At 37.7% G+C, this 20,341-nt stretch overlaps 1 protein-coding gene across 14 annotated transcripts in view; it reads right to left on the bottom strand.

Moving 5' to 3' along the window:
• Positions 1-20,341, bottom strand: part of PTPRM (protein tyrosine phosphatase receptor type M) — a 488,712-nt gene that overhangs the window by 270,789 nt on the left and 197,582 nt on the right. For all 14 annotated transcript variants that reach the window (XM_068932232.1, XM_068932230.1, XM_068932229.1 and 11 more), the window contains exons 6-7: positions 18,782-18,956; positions 8,246-8,539 (exon numbers count right to left, since the gene is read on the bottom strand). In XM_068932232.1, the coding sequence (XP_068788333.1) occupies positions 8,246-8,539; positions 18,782-18,956 (469 nt within the window). The remainder of the gene's footprint in view (positions 1-8,245; positions 8,540-18,781; positions 18,957-20,341) is intronic.

Raw genomic sequence — 20,341 nt, forward strand, 5'->3', positions numbered from 1 at the left:
CACTGGGATTCCTTTAAAGGTTATGATACATCTGCTTCCCACACTCCCAAAAACTCCAGATTAACAGAGATTTTCTTCATTAGCATAGTAGTAATAGATATGAGCTTGGAGAGTTAATGTAGCATTTGTAAAGCTTCCCATCATGCTGAGGCTTCTGGCAGTTCCCAGGCAGTTGGACCAAAACGGTACGTATGCCTGAGCTGTCAACACCGCCACTCTGCAAAGGTGGCAGGTCACTGCTTCCTTTCACCATCTGAGAAGGACTAACTCATTCATCCCTGATGGGCTGGAGAATAAACCTAGACAACACCTCTTCTCATGAAGCCTTCCAAACAACAGGCCTGATGTACACATAAAGTGTGCAACAGTAATTTGCTAGAAGCAGTCTAGCATGATAAATGCTCTCGTAATTTTATAGGTCTCAAAGCCTAAATTCTCTTTGGTTATAGGAGAGATGCTTCCATTCATATATGCATTACGTATGTGTACATACACATTCATACACACCCTTAGGCCTACATGTTTAATTATTATTTTTAGGTAGAAGTTGAAGAAGTAAATTATACTTAGGCCGCTTCAAATGCATAAAATCTTAGTCACAGTTTGTTTGGGTTTTTGCATGCATGCACCTTCTCCACTGACTAAGAGGAAAAGCCATCCTTTCCTTTCTCATTTGCTAATATTTTGCCAAAAAATTTGTCATCAGTAAAGAAGCAAAGTTTGCCTGTAACTCAAACGCAGTTTGGCACGTCTTCCTAGTCTAGGAACAACTGATGAGAAAATTTCCCACAAAAGAAAGAGTAGAAAAAGTACTCCGCAGACAGCTCTTAAGTAGAAAGAAGTTCAAGGCACCTGCAGAACTCTGCAGGGAAGCCACCTAGCCCAGAAGCGTTCCCTATTGTGCATTTCTAATTGCTTTTGATAATAGAGTACCAATCCATGTATTTAAATCTGCAGTAATCTGTATCAATAACACATTTTAAAAGATTCATGCACGATTCATGTTCAATTTTTTCTGAAGAGAATAACATTAAGGAATGCCCTATCAATATATTTGGACAAGTACACCTAATTTACCTCTCCTACTAAAGGTGCTCACATACAGGCCTTTGTTCAAGTCAGTACAGTCCCAACTTGCTGTTTTTTTCATTCAGTACCCAGAAACCCTTCCTAAATCAAAGCTGGATACATTCATTTTTTGAGAGTGTTTTCGTGAGCTTATCCCTATAATTAATAAGAGAGTGCAACAAATCTGGAGATGGAGCTGTGTCACTGGAGAAATCTTATTATCTACTTTTTATCTCAAGGGTCATTATGTTTCTTCACATTCCCTCTACTTGGCAGATGTGAAATTAATAATTTTGCCCCTCAAGTTTGCTATAAGATGGTGAAGGTTCATTTGTCTCAAAGAGCAGGTTAATATCTTCCTCTGTAAATGTTTTGAAATGGGAATCTAATAAAGTGAAGAACCAAGTCTCATTTTATACGACTGCTTTTCACATGATGAAAGACAGTCCTGCAGGACACTTCTTTTTACAAACATTTAGTTTCCATTCCGATTAAAGCAGATATAATTGTCAGGAACAAAATCTATAAATGCTTCTCCACAACGTAACGAATACCTCCTCCAAGCAAACAGATCTAACTATCAGGTTTCAAACTCCATATCCTTATCATCATCAGAATTTGTTTACATTCCATATACACTCAGGCACATGCTATTTATGCGTGTCTGAGAGAGAGGACCAATAGACCTATGCAAGGATTTTCCTTTCCTCTTCCCACATATATAGCCACCTTCAGGTGGAAGGGAGGCAAAATGTTCTGTTCCTCCACTAAGAACTTTGGATATTGTAACAGAACCAAAAATATATATTTGGAGACTGCGAAGACCCAGAATTGCAGGGAATACTAACAGGGTTTAGTGCCTGATGTTATAAAACATGTTTGTACGCACAGTCTGAAGGTTCACTGAACAGAGAACCTGAGCTGAGAACTCCTGAGTGAAGGAAAGACACACTTGGCACGAAGGGGCAGATAACCCGATAGTGTTTTATCTTCCAAAAGGAAATAAAATGTTTGGGTTCTCTATCATTGGCAATCACCTATGTAAAGAAGCATCCAATATGATGTCGTAGAATGGGAGCAGCTGACTATGACACACAATCTTTCTATCATGCTGAACGTCAGTGCCCATACAGTCTTGGGGAAGGACAGAAATACAACACAGATGTTGTGATACAGCCCACCTTGTGAAAAGAGAGTCCAGGAGAACTGAAATGCCACCCTGGTGGCAGCTTCTTTTCCAAGTTTACTGCCGTTTTTTGTTGCTTTCATAAACTTAAGGGACTCATACAGGGGAATTCCAGTCAAACAGAAGGAGAACTGGATTGAAGGGGATTTTTTTTTTTTAGAATTTGGAGTTCTTTCTCTTTTTTTGACCCAAGGTCTCCAGTAACATAAGGGGAAGGCAGCTCTGCAGCCCATGGTGAGAGAGCATCAGAGAAATCAGCTTGGTAAGGAATATCCTGGAGGCTTGTTTCCAGGCAAGTGGCTTCCAAAGAAGAACTCATACAGTAGTCCCATCTGGACAGTGTCTGTGTAGCACCCTTTCCAAAAAGACACATGTCTTTGGATGCATAATCAGACGTAAGTGATAACTGCCACAGCAACATGGACATACCTCCCACTAAATAATATTTTCCTGGAATTCTGTTAAAATTTATCAGCTTATCTTCTGCCTATCCAAAAGCTGCTATTCATCTGTTCCACTGCACAAAATTCCATATTTCATTTTCCTCATCTAAGAAAGTGGACCTCATATGGGAATCGTTTGTACATCAGAAAGGCATGTAGAGAATGGATGATACGGTAGCTATATTTTATTTCAAATTTCTATTAAAACTGTATATTACTTCTACAGTGAAACTCCCATGAAATGGGAGTTTAGTGCGAGCTCCCTGCAGTGCAGCTTCCTGTTAGTGTTTATTACAGCTTCAGTTTTAAAAGGGTGACTTTAGACATAACACTGAACTTTTCCATGGAAAGTGAAATGGTGCAATACCTGCAACCCTCCTCCTCAAGGTTCTAGTGTTTGTGACCCAAGGTTGAGCTCTGATACAACACAGCTGCATAAACTTGGTTCAAACTTCTGAGAAAATTGCTAAGTTGTGAGAAAGAGCCGTAAAAAAGTACCTATAGCACAGCTGAAGTTGATATTCTCTCACAATCACAAAAATAAGTGATGCTAAGACTTTACTATATGCCAGAAAAAAAGCGAACCCTTTCACAGGCAATCCCAGCAATAAGAAGGGAGAATTTAATCCTCAGTGACACAAAGATCCTTCTTTTCTTGAGACAAGAAGGTCAAAAGACTCAGTGAAGCCTCCAAAGACTGGGAAAGCCCATTCACTGGCCCATTTCAGGCTAGAGAAGCTGTTCTTCAGGAAAGAACCCACCTTCCCTAACAGTAATACAGGATGGGCAAGGACATGGAGATAAACAGCAAGTACTCCTGAGATACAAGACAGAACAGAGCGTGACAACTACAGAATTCATGACAAAAGAAGATGGGAAGAGGACACGGGGGAGGAAAACAGGGAAGACCCACTGCAAAGACACTGGATTATTCAGAATCTCATACATTAGGAGCCGCAGACTGCCCATCTTGTAGGTCCTGGTAAGTACTTCATGTCATGTGGCATGGAGTTAGCCGGCATACTTGTGTGGGCAAGAGCATGCTGCCTTTGCATGCAGGGCTCCAGGTAGTTGCTACCCAGGGACACCTGCCTATAGATACCGTTGTCTGACGTTTCAACTCGATGCAGTTAAGTCCACAAGTACTGTAAAAACTGTAGGGACTGTCTGCCTGAAACAGGGGGATAGGGAGAATAAGAGAGTTTTATGCTTTGGCCTTGGATCAGGCTACAGCTTTTGACAGAGTGAACGTACATTTTCTATGTGAATACTGTATTTCCCTGCAGTTTATTAACTGGCTACAGACCTTATACGCTCATGAGCTACTCATCCCTGTTAACAACGGGAAGGAGAAAACACAGAAGTTAGGTAATGTCCCCAAGTAAAAACAGGGTTGTCCCTCTGGTCCATTCTCTACTCCGACCATTTTCAGGATCTGATGACAGGAGATGAGGTCTTAATTGAGCAGATGAGAGGGCAGAGAATGCTCACTCCACTAGCGAACATTTTGGCACGTGCAGATGGTTTCACAATGACAGCGCGCAGCACAGAAAGCAAGGGAGTAATTTTGATGCCTTGAAAAATTACCTAGGTGTAGCCAAAACAGTGAGCAAAAAGAGTAAGAGGAAAATGAACAATCTCTCAGAGTTCCTCCACTGTTCTTCCAGGTTGTGGCAACCTTTCTAAGAGTAGCAGAGAGTTTACAACCAACCTGCCACAATGACTGAAGAGCGAAGTTGAACTGGGAGTAACAGCTTTCTTCTGACAAGCTGAGGTGATGGGGTGGAAGAGACAGCAAAAAGAGCGATGTTAATTAAAATATCCCTGTTACTTCCTTGTATATATTTGGCATTTGTGAATTCGCTGCCTGGAAAATCATTGGTTAAATTGACAGGGATTATTTTTGAAAATACTTAATCGTATAATAATCGTATCTTAGCAAAGAGAAGCAGAGTTCATCTGACTGTTAAAAAAAGATGATTTGGAGATAGTCTGACAGAAACGTCTTTCAGTATTGGACATTCCAGTCCCATAGCTCTGTTTTTAGTAAAATATCACAACAAAGAGGCCATAGGGGAAAATTTGCAGGAACTCGCTAGCGGTTGTGGATTGTCCAGAAGACTGTTTTCACTGGGGCACTGTCTTTCTTCAAGGTAGAGGCGTACGGACTGGATCAAGTTTTTACGGTGCACGTCAACGACGAAATATATTGCAAAGCACAAAAATAAAAAATGCTACCCACAGACATGTTGATAAAGGTAAGAGGAAACTACAGAACACAAAGGACCTTACTGATCCTTTAGCATTCCCATTAGGTTTTGCTACTGATAGTTCCACTGTTTTGGGGTCAGATTTAGAAAAGATTTGGTTTGGGAACTTTTTCAGGCACCCAACGAATCACAGTCTACTTCAGTAAGGGAAACAAATTTTTGATAGCTATTTACTTTGAGATCCTCAGATTTATTATATCCCTTATGGCAGAACCACTGTTGATTCTGTGCTTAGATACAGGGTGATTTATTTGGTTCAAATATTTGTGCAACTATTTAGCTGCCAGCAGCAGCTGGGTAAGAGAGAGAGAGAGAGAATGTGAGCAAGAGTGAGGGAGCGTGTGCGAGCGTGGTCTTCATAACAGTGGCTGGCACTGTGAGTCTGACATTGAGCTAACATTTGTATTTCTCAGCTAATGGTGTCTGAAGTGTGAAGGATTCTGGTGTTCTGCCCCTAAATGACTGTAATTGTAGGCTATTATTTTGAAATTCTCATTTAACAAACAAACAGCAGAGAGAACGTACATCAGGGTAACTCGACATATGCAGTTTTATGGAAATGTTCTGACATGCATCTCCTGCCACCCAATTTTTCCTTAAATTGCAGAACTCTTCTGGGCTCATACCACCATATGAGACGGTGGCAGGGTGAGGGAGGTTTGAACTCAGCAACTGGTAATTCCACTTCCAGTCTCCGAGGAGGCCCTGGTTCCAGACCTTGGCACCAGCAAAACTTTTTTCCAAGTCTGATTCAGATGTGGATCACAACGGTCAAAATCTGTTAACCCTCTATCTTTTTCAAACCTGAACTCCACATTCCAGGTTAAATCTAATCCAGATCTGAATGTAATTCCTCCGCCTTACACTGAAAGAGCACTTACATTTATATGACATTTCATCAGAAGGAAGCAAAGCACTTTGAAAAATATGTAACAATTGCTCCACTGAGGGCAATGCAGCCAAGTCTGGAGAGATTTTTTTCTTCATTTCCTAATTATAGATGGTTTTATTTACGAAAGCCACAGATCGCACTTGTCTATTACAAGTCTCGGAAACCTCATTTTGCTAAAATGAAAACATATTTCAAATGCTTTGGAGAACTATTAAGATTATCTAGCATACTGCTTCAAGTCTCAAGGTGGTTCACTAGGCCCCAAGGGAAAAGGCAAGCCGCATACCGTTATCAAAGTAATTAAAAAGGTGCAATGACTATTCTCTTAAAGACTCCTCTTTTATTAATTCTACGGTATGCTTTGGAGACTGGCATTATTTTACTCCTACCCGGCTTAATTATATTGTCATTAGTTTATCAGCATCTCTTTTTAACCCCTCAGGCCACTTATTAGCATGTCACTTGCTAGCAGTTAACCAATAACCACTACACCTTCAAAGCAGTATCTTCTGCTATAAAAAAGTCAATTTGTGGAGACAGATTTAATATCGCCATTCAATTTAAATTTTTCAGTCAGCCATTACTTTCTGCATTTAATTTAAGAGGGTTACTGTTTAGCTTAATGAAAACACAAATAATGCAGATATATTACAAGAGTTTACTAGGTAATAAAATACTTCCAGTGTATATTGTTTTATGAGATTGAATGCCTGTCTTATTACTCAACAGTATCTACCACTGGCATGCCTAGAAAGCATATGGTGATATTAAGTAAAACTAAATTTCTGAATTTCTCTCTCTAATCCCTTAGCTCAGACAGGCTCTCTTACACAACATCTAATGCTACATTATCTAATCATATGAACGGGGAATCAAAATATGAGAAAAACTGGTTTAATTGTAATGTACCTGGAGTACTTCTGTATTAAATATATACAGCACCTTCTCTAGACAGATAATTTTATGTTATTATGAAAGGCATAGTGACCTAGAAACCCTTGTGAAAGGAACTCTAATTGATTTTATGCCCTAATTTGACTAAGCTGAAGTTATTTTAGTCTAATAAAGAAAATCTTATAAATACTAAATACTTAGCTACTGTGTACTGCCTTTTAGTATTTTCATTAAATGTTACTTTCTTTGTCTGATTATTGGAAAGAAAAAACATGAAAAGAATAAAAAAAACCTGTCAGCACTTATATAAGCTTGCATCTTCAAAATATAACACTAGAATTCTGCCTGCAAATACAATTCAATATATATTTGGCATCACATTGATCAATTTTACCAAAGTGCCACTTAGCCACTGGTAGGTGGCTAGGTGGCTTTCAGAGAAGCTACTTCCTTCCATATGCAATGGAAACACCTAAGTATTTCCATTGAAATATGCAATTTTTTGGGGGACTGTTAAGAAGACTAATAACATTAAGCAGTTCTTTCAAATATTAGGATCAATAAACTAATATCAGTTGTTTAGCTTCATTTCCTGTAGCTACACTTCTGCCTATCTTCCGTCAACTTCACAGTAGCAGAGAGAGGATTCAAAATATTAGGAGAAATTAGTAACAACAACAACAAAAAAAACCCATGTCACAATATACTCTATTTATTTTTCCAGCAGCTGAATTGATACTTTTCCTGAAGATGATTATGCAATTGTTTTTATATAATAGGTCTGCTTTGTATCTTTTTCCGGGAGGAGGTCAGGACTGTTAGTTATAACATCACAAAACAAGAGTCAAGATCTTTATACAATACCACAAAAATCACACTATCTCATTCAATGAAAAGACCTGCTGTCAGTCACTCAAGAAAGCACTCCTCAGCTAAACCTTATCTTCTAACTGAGACGAAACAGTAAATACTTTTGCTGTTACAGAGAATCTCTTTCCATTTTATCTACAGATTTGATATGCCTGACATTGAAAACAGGGGAAAAAAAATCTTATCCAAAACAAATAAAATTCCTATCGAGCTGGAAACTCTAAACTCTAGCTAAAGAAAAAAAAAAAAAGGATAAACCAATCTGACCCCCAAACCTGTACTAACAACAGGAGGTGTAATGAAATGGAGAGATTTCAGCGGAATCCTGTGTCCCTGAAAGTAAAAATCGTTTATCTATACAGCACTCCACACTACTCACTTTCAGGCATGAACAGGTATGATTTGATCTACAATCCACTGCGGCTCTGAAAGTTGGTTTGAAGATCATCATAGCTGGCAAATGCTAATAAGACCAAATGCTTATAAGACCAAATGCTTTTAAGTATTAGTTAATTCCTGCAGCCTGCTGGTTGAAGGTAGATAGTAACAATTGTCGGCGAAATAACCTGTTTTCAACCCTAGAAAGACATTAACAACTTTCTGATCGCTTTCTAGTACTCACCAGCACATTTTGTTCTTGTTTTAAGAGCTGGGCCAGGAGATCCTGTCCCTCCTTCACCTGGTCTTGTAAGTAAGACACTGATTTCATATTCTGTATCAGGATCCAGGTGTCCAATCTTATAGCTTGTCGAGTCCACGGGCTGGATGTCATACCAGCTTCCGCTTGAAGTTCGATATTCGACTTCCCTCTGAATAATGGGTCCATCCCCATTGATGGAATTGGCATTCAATTGTATCCACAAATACGTTGCGCCAACTGAAGACAGCTGAGGTGGAGCAATGGGAACAGGTGGCTCTAAAGCAAAATAAGTTACAAAAAGTAGGAATGATTAATTATACCACTGTTTTTTTCTGCTTCTATAACACTAAAAAAAAAAAAAAGCACTTCTCGCTGTGTTACAGTGGAAGACTACATAAAAATCATGGACAAAAACAAATTACCACTACGGAGTAATTTACTTATTTCCAATAAACTGCAGTATACTCTATTGCTTATGGGCTTAGAGAATTTAACCTGAAGCTTTCATTTTATACCATATAACTTTAAACTGTGTGCAGCGATAATTCTCCTATTCACTCGATGTTAAACGGTGTCTTTTAACTTACAATTTAAAAAGAAAGCAGATCTCAAGTTCTCTTATCAAAATACAATTCTTACTGGATGTAAATATAAGTCTTAGTCAAATCTAACATTTTAAAGTTAAAATTGATATTTTTTTGTCTATTCTTAGACATACAACAATAATTTCTGCATGAAAACAAAGGTTTTTTTTCATTATTTCTCAAAGACTGTACTACTCAACCTCAAGATTTTCAGACTACTGTGTGTGCAGAATAAATACAGTGTCTTTTCAAGTCCAACATCCTGGTTAAATAGAAAGAGCTCCTATATAAGGGCGGGGGGAATTCTTGAGTCTTTACTGAGAGTCTGACTCTACTGCATGTCATGGCTTATTTTCATTAACTACCAAATGAAAGCAGTACTCTCTCTCTCACAAAGTTAGCGTATGCGTGATCTCACAATAGTTTGCACTCTGAAGATGTTAGAAGTGAGCAAAATTTTAAAACCATGTATTATTATGAAATGGACATCTCATCTTCTTTTAAATTACACCACAGAAAGAATTTGCAGACCATCTTTTTTATTAAAGGTAAATAACACAGTCTCCTTTTTTTTCCTACTGATTATCCATGAAATTAGTCTGCTGAGGTTTCATGCATCACATCAACCTACAATTCGCCTACCCATTGGTTAAATATATTCAAGTAAAATGAGACCATGCCACTGTAATAACGCAGTATTTGATCCAATATTCTTAACGCACCTATCAGCAAATACTGCCACCTTCTTAACGCTACACAGAATACTTGATGAAAGTAGAACATTTGTCTTCCTTCAGCTGTGGATTCAGATTTATCCTATTTTTCTGCTAACCATTTCCCAAAGTGTTGAGATACAGACAGTCAAACAGAAAGTTAAATTGATATATTTCATAGTTTTCTCAAGGACTTCAGAGTTAAAGCAAAGAAGGTAAAAGAATGAAGCTCAGGGGAGAAAGGAAATCTGAGAATAGCAAATCTGAGAATAGCTACTAAATATTTCCTGAGAGATAGCAGAATTGTTATTTTAACAAACACATAATTGTCCAACATGTTACCTTTCCGTCTTCTGTAAAAGGAAAAAAAGGGTACTTAACTCACAAAGCATTAAGCTTACTGAATATCAGCTGTGCCTCAGACCAGTGCTAAGTTTCTAACTAGCACTGTTCACTTTTAGATAAGCTTAAATCTGTGTAGTCTGTTAGTAACTGCTGAAACATGATATCTCAAAATAGCAGATATAGGCATTGGAATTATTCATTTTCATCTCAATAAAATTAACTGACTACGATCACGACGAACACGTTGCAGTTGGCAACAGTCCAAAATGTCTCCAAAGATGTCTGTTAATTATTACTCTTTGGAATTGACATAAAACCAGCCCAAATATAGTGCCATAGTCTAGTACATATAGAAAAGAGCAGCATTGTGCATATTCTCAAATCCCTAGGGATAACACTAGTAGATGGCAGCAATAATATATTGCAAGCTGATGTCCTCTTTTGGTAAGACTGCAGTTTTATTGAAATTATAGTTCCTGAAGTATACAAACGATGGCTTCATACAGCGATAGCATATCTTGAAACAGTTCTAACTTAACTCAAAATGATTTAGCCTCAATTTAAATCATTAGGCTGTTACGTGAACCAAGACATGAAATGAAACTTTTATAGAGCATCCTAAGGCATTTACTTAGCCATGCTGAAAGAACAGTTAATTACTTTCGAGTTGCAAATGTTAGTAAAGCCTGTTGAAGTGCCATTCAAAATGCAAACTCGAGACTTAGGTCACAGAGGTTAGTGGTTACACCAATTCATTCCAAGTATTACAAGTACTTGAAATGGACAGTATTTTATTGGTTTTTTTATCCTTTGGGGCATATTTTTCATTCTTCTGTGACCAAAGTACAAAAGGTTAATTCAAGCTGCGTGACTTCAGCAAAGCCTGCATATACTGCAGTTGAATACTAGAAGTGCACTTTAATATTGAAAATAGTCTTCTCACTAGGGACTGAGGTTACATACAACCAACCTATCACTATAAATAACAACGCCCTTTTTAATCTGACCGGTTTAAAAAAAAGAAAAAAAGTTGTTCTTTCAGCTTATTCATTCATTCCTGCTTTAGTCAGAGTTGATCTTGATATTTAGGACACTGAGAAGTTGGAATCAGTTAATCGGGTAAGTGCCAGACCGCAGCACCATCTTCCTTCACTAAAAGCAGTTTTACTGCCAGCCACCGAAGTAGTCTCAGATAAATACTGCACAAATTACTTTCTGATTAATACTTTTACAAAAATGGCACAATAGATCTGTGACTCTATAGTTATGCACATTCAAGGTAGGATCTGTTTTAATCAAATTCAGAAACGAGTTTGTAGTAGTGGCTATTCAGTAGGATGATTAAAGGTTCAAGAGGAGATCTTCCTTGCTGACTCTTTTGAAACAGAAGTAAACAAAGCTACTTGGTACTGAAAATCCCTTTAAAGTTTGGATTTTAAAACAGAATATTCACGTAACTCCAAAAAGAAGGTGTTAATTCAAAATTAACATTTCAAAGATTTTCAGAGGTGACCTCTCCTGGAAGTCTATAACAAATGCTCATGGGCACAAGTCACTTATGGAAGAAAATCCTGGCCACCTTACAAAACCAGAAGGCAAAGTCCAATGGTGGCAGGCAACAGAAAGCTTTTGATTGATCCTGTTATGGTAACCAGTGTAAACAGATCAGTTACAGTAAATATGAGAAAAAGACATAGCCTTCATGATAAGACAAAGCCTTTTCCTACCCAGAGGACAAAATAAATTCAGCCACACATGTATATGAACTATTCATTCTTATGCACTTTTATATTAATTGTAAATACACCTGAAGCGGCGACTCCTTGTTTTACATTGCTCTGTGCTTTAAACTATAGGGAATTTCCAAACATTTTCTGCAAGATCCTAACACTTTTAAGTTTTGCAGTTTAATAGGGAGTGGGAAGGCATCACACAGATATGCCAGTTGAGATCACACAAATCTCTGAGATTTAACCTATAAATCAGAAAGAAATAGACATTTCCTGTTCGCTTGTAGCTCAGAACAGTTTGCTTGAAAAAGAAATGCATTTTAAGAATAGTCATTATATATATATACTTTTCTGAGAGCTGAGAAACTGGGAGAATAGTGGCCATGCCACACTGCGGGGAAGAGGGAAGAAGTATCTGTTCTGCAAGCTAATTTTTTAAAACTAAACAGCAACTGTTAGAAAGAGAATGCCAGGATAAGCCTAAGTAATAGTGTTCAACACATCACGAATAGGTGAAGCAGTAAAAAATAAAGTAGCAATCATAGGCTCTCTAATGCTACGTCTTCATTAATAACTTCTAATGTAATTATTATAAAACTAAATTAAATCAGTATAATTTCAGAGTCCTGAATTCAGTTAAACAGGTTTATTTTAAGAATTTTTTTTTCTTCCATCTTCATCTGCATTTTCATGCTGTGCTCATTTTTTGAGCATGCAAATGAGTCAGTCTCTTTGGAAACAATGGATACCAGTGCCATTTTGCAGCATTTAATTCTGGATAAAGGGCAAAAAATACTCCCTTAAAAGAAATGGCAATGATTTTGAAATACTACAATTATTCATGAAATTTCTTTTCAAAAAAATGTTACTAAATATCTTTTGCCAAAGCATTTAATTGTAAAAAAAGAATATCAACGTTAAACAACACCCTTAAGCAATATTATGTGTATCGCATGTGAGCAAACTTTAAATGTGATTTAAATATAACAAAATTACACTATTCCTTTACTGGGATTGTTTAGGATGAAAAGCTGACCTGACATAATATTCTAACGTTCTTAAATGATGAATTTAGAAGTAATTTTAAGTAATCTTAAGTAATCTTAAGTAATTTTGATTTTCTATTTTTGAGTGAATACAATCTGTACATACTCTGAAACATTACAGAAAAACAAAAGTGCCACTGTACCATACACTAATAAATCTATGCAGGTACAATCAAAGTAGCTGCATATTAATAGATATTCCTGAATTATTATCCGTCCTTAGCCAGGCACAGACCATTCCCTTCCCCAAACACGTCTCCCCCCAAATTCAACTGCTCTGGCTTGTCCGTTCCTGACTCAGCGGCTCTCTGCCCCCTGGACCAGGGCATCGGCCTCCGCTGTTCTCACTCCATCCTCATCCGTTGAGCTGAACGGTGCTAAACTCAGCCACCCTTCCTGCTATCAGCCTTGTTCATTTTTCCTTGTCTCACCACTCTACGGTCGCCATTCCTACATTCACATGCCGCTAAACTCCATCCCCAGGTTTGGTTTTTGCTTCCCTTGGGCTGTATCCATAAGGTTTGCATCTGCTTCTCTCCCCACCTTCCAGCCTGCTGCTGTTCCTACAACCATGCTTCTCCTTAACACCTGCTTTTCCTCTCCCCTCCCATATTTCCACTGCCTTTTCTACTACCCTCAGTCTTCACCCTCATCTCCTACATACACATCTGTATTTATATGTGTGTGGGTGTATACATATGTATGTGTGTATATTGGTTTCTGTTCCACCTTCTGCTTTCCTTTCTGTTCCTACTTTTTAGTGCTTATGAGGTCCTAGTTTTTATCTACCTCCCCTCTCACTTTATTTCAAAACATCTCTCCATTTGTCACACCTTTCAGTCCAACAATTACAAGCTCATTCAGATATGCAGCTTCTTGCCCTTGTACCTCTCTGTCTCCGTATCATGCATCTCACAATCTTAGCTTTACAGAACTTCTGCTCGGAGGGGTGGAGGGCAGTACAGTGGCAAGCTCCTCGCTTTCGATTCCTGTGCCTGGATCCAGCACAACCCAGAAGAGCTCAGATCAGCTTGCAATTTAAATTCTCTTCACTGCATCTAGAATTTCAGGGGAATTTGAGCATTAAACTCAGGAGAAGTCCATGGTACAAATATGAGAAGTGTTCCTTTTTTTTTTTTTTTGGTAGCTTGTAAATTGACTATACTTGAAAGCACATTTTTACAAGAAAGGAAAAACAGAAGTATTCTTGACACAACTGTTACTCTCCTGAAAAAAATCTTATGTTCCTTCTCTAAAGCTTAGAGGCCTCAACACTTTTCTATGGAAAGTTTGCCAAGACGGCTGAATTATCTCAACTGTTTTGTCTGAAAGTTTCTCAAAAACCTTCATATTGAGGTAGGCACCCATTCTGGAAAATATCAGTCCGAAGTCTGTTTGCCCAAATTATGAGAAATTGAAAACAAGCCTTTATAGTAGGAATTGTCAGGCAACTTTAGAAATAAGTCCCATTACCAACTCTGTTTGTAAAAAAGGGACAGAGACAGATAGATCTGAAAAGCAGCCAGTATGAAAGATTAGCTGGGGAGCGGAAGAAAATATGTTTTCTTGTGTATATTTAACATACGAGAACAACTGATACCATAGATAAGCAGTCTTTATCATTTTCTTATTGTGGCTTGATCTCAAAATGATTTTGCCCTCTGGCATACATTCGTTGTTCTAGAGATCCAAAACAGGTTCAGCTCTATCAAGGTGTTCAATCTTCCATTTGAAAAGATGCAGACATCTATGCCCCCAACAGTACAGATGGCTACCTTTCTAAACCCTTACTTAAAAACGTAACAAAACTCCTTCTAACCAATTTGACACCTAGGTTTACCTTGTTTGAACCCAATAAGCAGTTTGAACTCCGTAATAATCTGTTGTCTGCTCAGGCAGGCTCATTCTGTTCTCCTAAATCTAATCTGTGCTCTATCTGTCCACTATTAGAAAAATTCAACCTAGAGACTGTAAGTAGAAGTCTAATTAACTTCCCCAAATACATTTAATCAACTCTACCCCACTATTTTTCTCTTGCTCAATGTTCAATTACTTTTATGTCACCTATTACATACGAACTGTTGTTTTTTACAATAAATGGGTGATGTGACAAGTTCAATTTCATGTCTCCCACTAGATAAAGTGACATTTCAATCCAATTCTTCGACGAACTTACATGAGGATGCTATGAAGTTTGAACACACACAATGACAAGGCACTTCTCTTTTCAGCCTTTCCTACCAGAATAAACATTTGGGTAAAATGAAAACCTCCCCTTCAGGATTTATTTAAATAGAGTGATCAATACTTTATTTCACCATCATCTAAAAGGCATGAAGACAACACAAACAACTTTTCAAAAAATCCTTTTTTTCTCTTTATGTTTAGGGCCAGACTAAACCCTGTTCAGTGACAGGCTTTTTGCTCATTAACTAGATAATATTCATGTTTACAGTTCTTTAATAAGATATCATGGGATTAACTGGCAGATCTTTAATTGCTTTTTTTTTTTTATATGGAGATTAAATATTGCTACAACCATTGCTACTCAGGAAAGAAAGAAAAAGAAGGAAAGAAAGAAAAAGAAGGAAAGAAAGAAAAAGAAGGAAAGAGCAAATGAACACTTGGGTTCTTACATACCTCTCATCTTACAATTCCAGATTTAATCCCTACTGCTTTGTGATTTCAGGTTTGGTTTGTAGCCCCTGACACTAGTGGTCCTTCCACGGATTTCAAAACTTTTTGTATCTGATTTCTTTGCAGATGACAGAACATCATCCCATAGCAGCACTATAAACCTTAAAGAGGTTTACACAAGAAGGTAAGTGGAACCTACTTACAGTAAATTCCTATTAGTCAAACTATGTACACAATTAAGTAGAAAAAAACTGCACCGAGTTGTAACCCACTTTGCTGTGCAAATTCCTCCAAGATCCTGCTTAAAAACAAAGATATTTTAAAAACTCTCAAATTCCGAAGAGGTATTTACTTATTTGCAACCTGAGATAAGTTCAGTAATCAGAATGAAGCAGAGTACAACAGATGGTGAAGAACTGACTTCTTTAACTTACAAACGCTAGGTTTGACTCTCCTGTCATCCTAGCAATGTAATTCAAGAGAAATTCCACTAAAGTCAGCTTAGTTACACCAGTGTAAGTGAGAAGAGAATTAGTTTCATTGTTTCCAACAAAGGGAGGGGAGTAATTACACTACCATTTCTATACATACTATTATTAAGCCATCAGTAATTCCCAAGTATACAAAGCATTGCACACAGTATGGGTAAATGTACATTTTTCATGATTTATTGATGGTAATAGATTAAAAATAGATATATTTCTACAGAAATCTGTATATTATCTTTGAATCCTGCTAAACAACATTGTAGAATAGATGCCAAGGAAATTAGGAAATACAATTTCTTAATTATATGCCATCAATAACAAAGTATATTTACTAATTAGCTCCTAATGCTGCTCTTTCAGTGTAGTCATCTAAGGTTTTACAGCATAATGTTTAAAATAGGTCTTTCTAGGTCAGAAGGAATGACCTGCAGGTGGTCTCATAAAAGCTCCAGTACAGGCAGTGGGGATTACCATAATTACTTTGCCACTCTACAAGTAGTTAATGGGATTACACCCTAAGGCTATCCAATTGTACAGAGCACCCAGTGCAAGTTTTCTAAAAGAATCTGGGTGAGCGCAAACGCTTTAACGATAGACTAAATAATTTCATCTAAGGTCCTGCAAAAGGAACGCTAATTAATTAAAACACCTTAAATCAAAGAAATTAAAAAAAAATCTAACTTCTTTGGCTTTCTATATCTCCTGTCACTGCAGCAGTCAATTTTTCATCTACCTCCTTCATGCACCTCCCTTTCTTCCTCTTGCTTCCACCAACGTTACTCTTAGGCATGAAAGATACTTCACCATCCTGCTCATCCTTCACCCGTCCTTTCTCTCTTTCCTGACTTCCATATGTTTTCATTTTTGGCCCCCCTTTTATTTTCTTTTCATGCTATCTTTCCTTAGGCTGAAATAACCTCAATTTTTCCATTATTCCTTATGATTATAGTCTCATCGCATCCTCTCTATTTGTTTCTTTCTCCATCTGTCCATTCAAATAGCTTCTCTAAGTTTTTATACTATAGTCTGTTTTGTTATCTTATCTTCGTATATTGGTTGTCCACAACCCCATCCTCTTCTCTTGTCTGGTTTCTCTAAAACACATCAACTAAACCCATGTTCTTGCTTTTGGAAGATAGTTCCTTCTTCTTCAAGGGTCTCTCTTGCATCTTCTACTGCTGACGTGGTATATTCCCTGGTCTAATCTGTATCCCAAGCTTGGTCCTCTCCAATCAATTAAAACAAAAAAATCCTAAAGCCAAGCTCATCTCACACACACTATTCTAATCATATCACCTTTCCATTATTCTGTTCCTCAGTTTCTTCTTAAACTTCCCCCTCCATGTTTAATTCAAAAAAAAAAAAAACAACCTTACCTATAGCCTATCCGCTAACCTTCCTATAGCTCTTCTCTTTGTAAACTCTTTTGTTCTTTTTACTTTGCCTCATCTTTTTTCCTCAAAAACTTTTGTTTTGCTTTTTTTTTTTTGAAACTACTTCTTCATCTGATTCTTTATGCATATCACTATTCTTCCTATCTTTCAAACTCCTACTCCTTTCATGCTAGCTTTGTATACACATCTTTCTATGTTGATTTCAGGAACAAGGTCTATGCTAGATTTTGAGCTATAACAGTTGCCCTGCACCTCCCTTACTGCCCTAATTTAGGAAAAGGATCACAACTTTGAAAATGTTCTGAAAAACTCCATGTAGGTTTATAAATATGCACAATTAGTACAGCATTAGGAGAAAGAAAAGAGCAAATTCCAGACCAACTAATAATAAAGCCTCTTATCCAGTCTACTGTGCCTGAAATTAGAAGCGTACAGGCTCTCATAACGCAATAGGTACTGATTCTTTAATTATATGACTAAGTCATAAGAAATGTTAATTTGTATCTTAAACCAAAAGAAAAAAAAAAACCTAGAGCATAATTTGGAAAGCAGACTGACAAGAACATAGTATGTGAAAATTAATTTCTTGGTCTTGTTACAGCCGAGTCTGTAACTTTCTTTAATACTATCAGAAAAGCTATAATTATATAGTCCATGACAATCTGAATGCTATCCCTAAAAGAAAAAAGTCCTATCCAACAAAGGTTACAGTTTCTGAAAAATAAGGTGATGCATCATAGAAGCTACTCTTTCCTCCCTAACTTCTAAAGGAAAATCCCAAACTTACGGTGGATTTGGTTTTGGGATATTCATTTTCTCCTTCCCAACTTGGATCAGACTGTATTCAGAAAAAGAGAAAATGAGCCTTTTGCCCTTCCTCTCACTTCCCACTTGTTAAGTACAGAATTGACCAGCAAGTGAAGGTGCATAACAGAATTACGTGGGGCTACATAAAACCTATCACAGTGCTCCATGCCACTGCCATGTGCTACACAATCTGTATTTCTCCTCTGCAATAATAAAAACAAAATTATGTTCCTCCAAATTACCAGTATAACAACAGGAAGCAATCAAAATGCATTTTAAATATACTCAGTATCAAAAAATTGTTTCAGTAAGCTTCTCCATAATACAGACGGACATTTTTACACGCATTGTATTTAGACTTAAGTGTTTCCTGCTGTTTTTTATAAGCTTCCTCTGTATATGGGAATATGTATATTTTAAGTGTTCTTGCTTACTACAAATAATTCTTTCACATAAATATATTTCACATAAATACATTTTTGGAATGTAATCTCCTCACAGGAGGTAAAGAGCCAGCATTATATTCATACCTTTAAAAAAAAAACTTGCAAATATACTTTCAAAGGCAAAGTTCTAAACAGTGCATTTTGAGGAAAAACTTGTTAATTAGCACAGGCTTCTGTCATTCTCTTGACTGGACACACTCTTGAGATTTACATAGGGAGAGTCTACTTATTGAACCTCTTATTGACTTCAATAGGCTACAGTTGACATCCTTAGTGAATCCTTATTCCACACACTGAACATGGAAAAACTGATTTTACTCTGAAATACCTTTGACTATCAGCTCTGCATAGTTTGATACACCAACTCCTCCTTCAGTCCGAATCATGCAGCGGTAGTTGCCAGCGTCCCTCTTCGTGGCATTCACCACACTAAAAAGAGCCACAAATCGTCGAGAGTTGAACACCTTTATGTCCTTCAGAGGCGCATCCCTTACATAAATGCCCTAGGCAAAGAAATAAAAACAAATAATATTTTAGGTAGTTTTTAAGCAACACTGAACAATAATTTTATTTCTCTCAAGTCTCCCAAAAGGGGAGGGAGGATAAAAACAGAAGTCTGTAGTGTTACTTTTACAGATGTTTCCACTGTGTGAGACTCTTCTGCCTTCCCATGTGAGTTAAAACATTCCTCATCAGTGGGCAACCATTCATCTGGAACAGCTGCTTGCAACTCTTTGTAGATTAACTAATACAAAGATTTAAGAGCAATGTGACATTTACGTGCTCGGCTTACTTTACACAAATATTTAAAATTTTCTGTTTTGAAGAAATATGAAACCCAGCATATTCAATCTCTGCTTTTTCTTCTCCTCATCTGCTGCTTAGCACACGCATCTTCCACAGCCTGCAAAGGAATATAAGTGGATGGTTCTCACCCGGCAGCATCGACACCTGGGACTACCAGTGGCTCAGATAGAATGGACCAGGCACAGATTTACCAAGGGAAAGACTAACAAGGCTGAAGCTGTCTCCATTTCCCACTTCCTCAGCATGGTACCCGCAACTGGGCAATTTCTACTTCCGTGCAGTATCTTCTCCTCAATTCAACATACCGCAGGTGGGGCGTAAGAAAATAAGCTACATAGCAGTCAAGGAGCACAAGCCCCAGCTGAAGTCCCATGCCACTGGCCTGCTCCCTCACGCGATCCAATGCATGTTTGGGGGAAGGAAAAGGGGAGGGCAGTAGAAAGAAAATGGCAGAGATAACATCTTGACACATCATGCAAAGATGAGGGCAGAGGGACTTGGCTCCCGGATCCTCATCAAAATTCGTGCTCTGTCTGCCCATGAAATAGGGTAGGTGTGCTACAAATGACAAAAGAACCTTCACAAAATGTAATAATCAAATTACCAGAGCAGGCTGGAAAAATTTTACACAAACTCTATTCGAAATTTATTTGAACAAAAAACAGTGCACTTTTAACAGAAACGTATGCATTTCAACAAACTGAAGAAACCTATGCCAGTTATCAAAACATCAATAGAAAGAGCAGGGAACCCTAATGGGCACTCCCAGAAGACAGTCTCTCCGGGAAGCCATACGCACAGTTCTACGGTATCTAATGATATCCGTTGTTTTTAGTAGGTTCTTCTGACTTCAAAAGCTTCAAGCAGGGCAAAGAACAGTACAGTCCTGTGCCACCTAGCTTCTATAAACTGTCCAACATAGCTGGCACCATCTATTTTTCTGTCCTGGAATCTGTACTTTGTTCAGCAGAATTTAAAGCCATATATAGAAAATGCTGACCTCAATTTTTTATTTATGGCCCTTACTTGTCACCATATGGAAAATAACCTTAAAATGCCATTTCCAACCATGGAGAGTTGC

Source organism: Struthio camelus, chromosome 2 (genome assembly GCF_040807025.1).
Source record: "Struthio camelus isolate bStrCam1 chromosome 2, bStrCam1.hap1, whole genome shotgun sequence".
Lineage (NCBI taxonomy): Eukaryota > Metazoa > Chordata > Aves > Struthioniformes > Struthionidae > Struthio > Struthio camelus.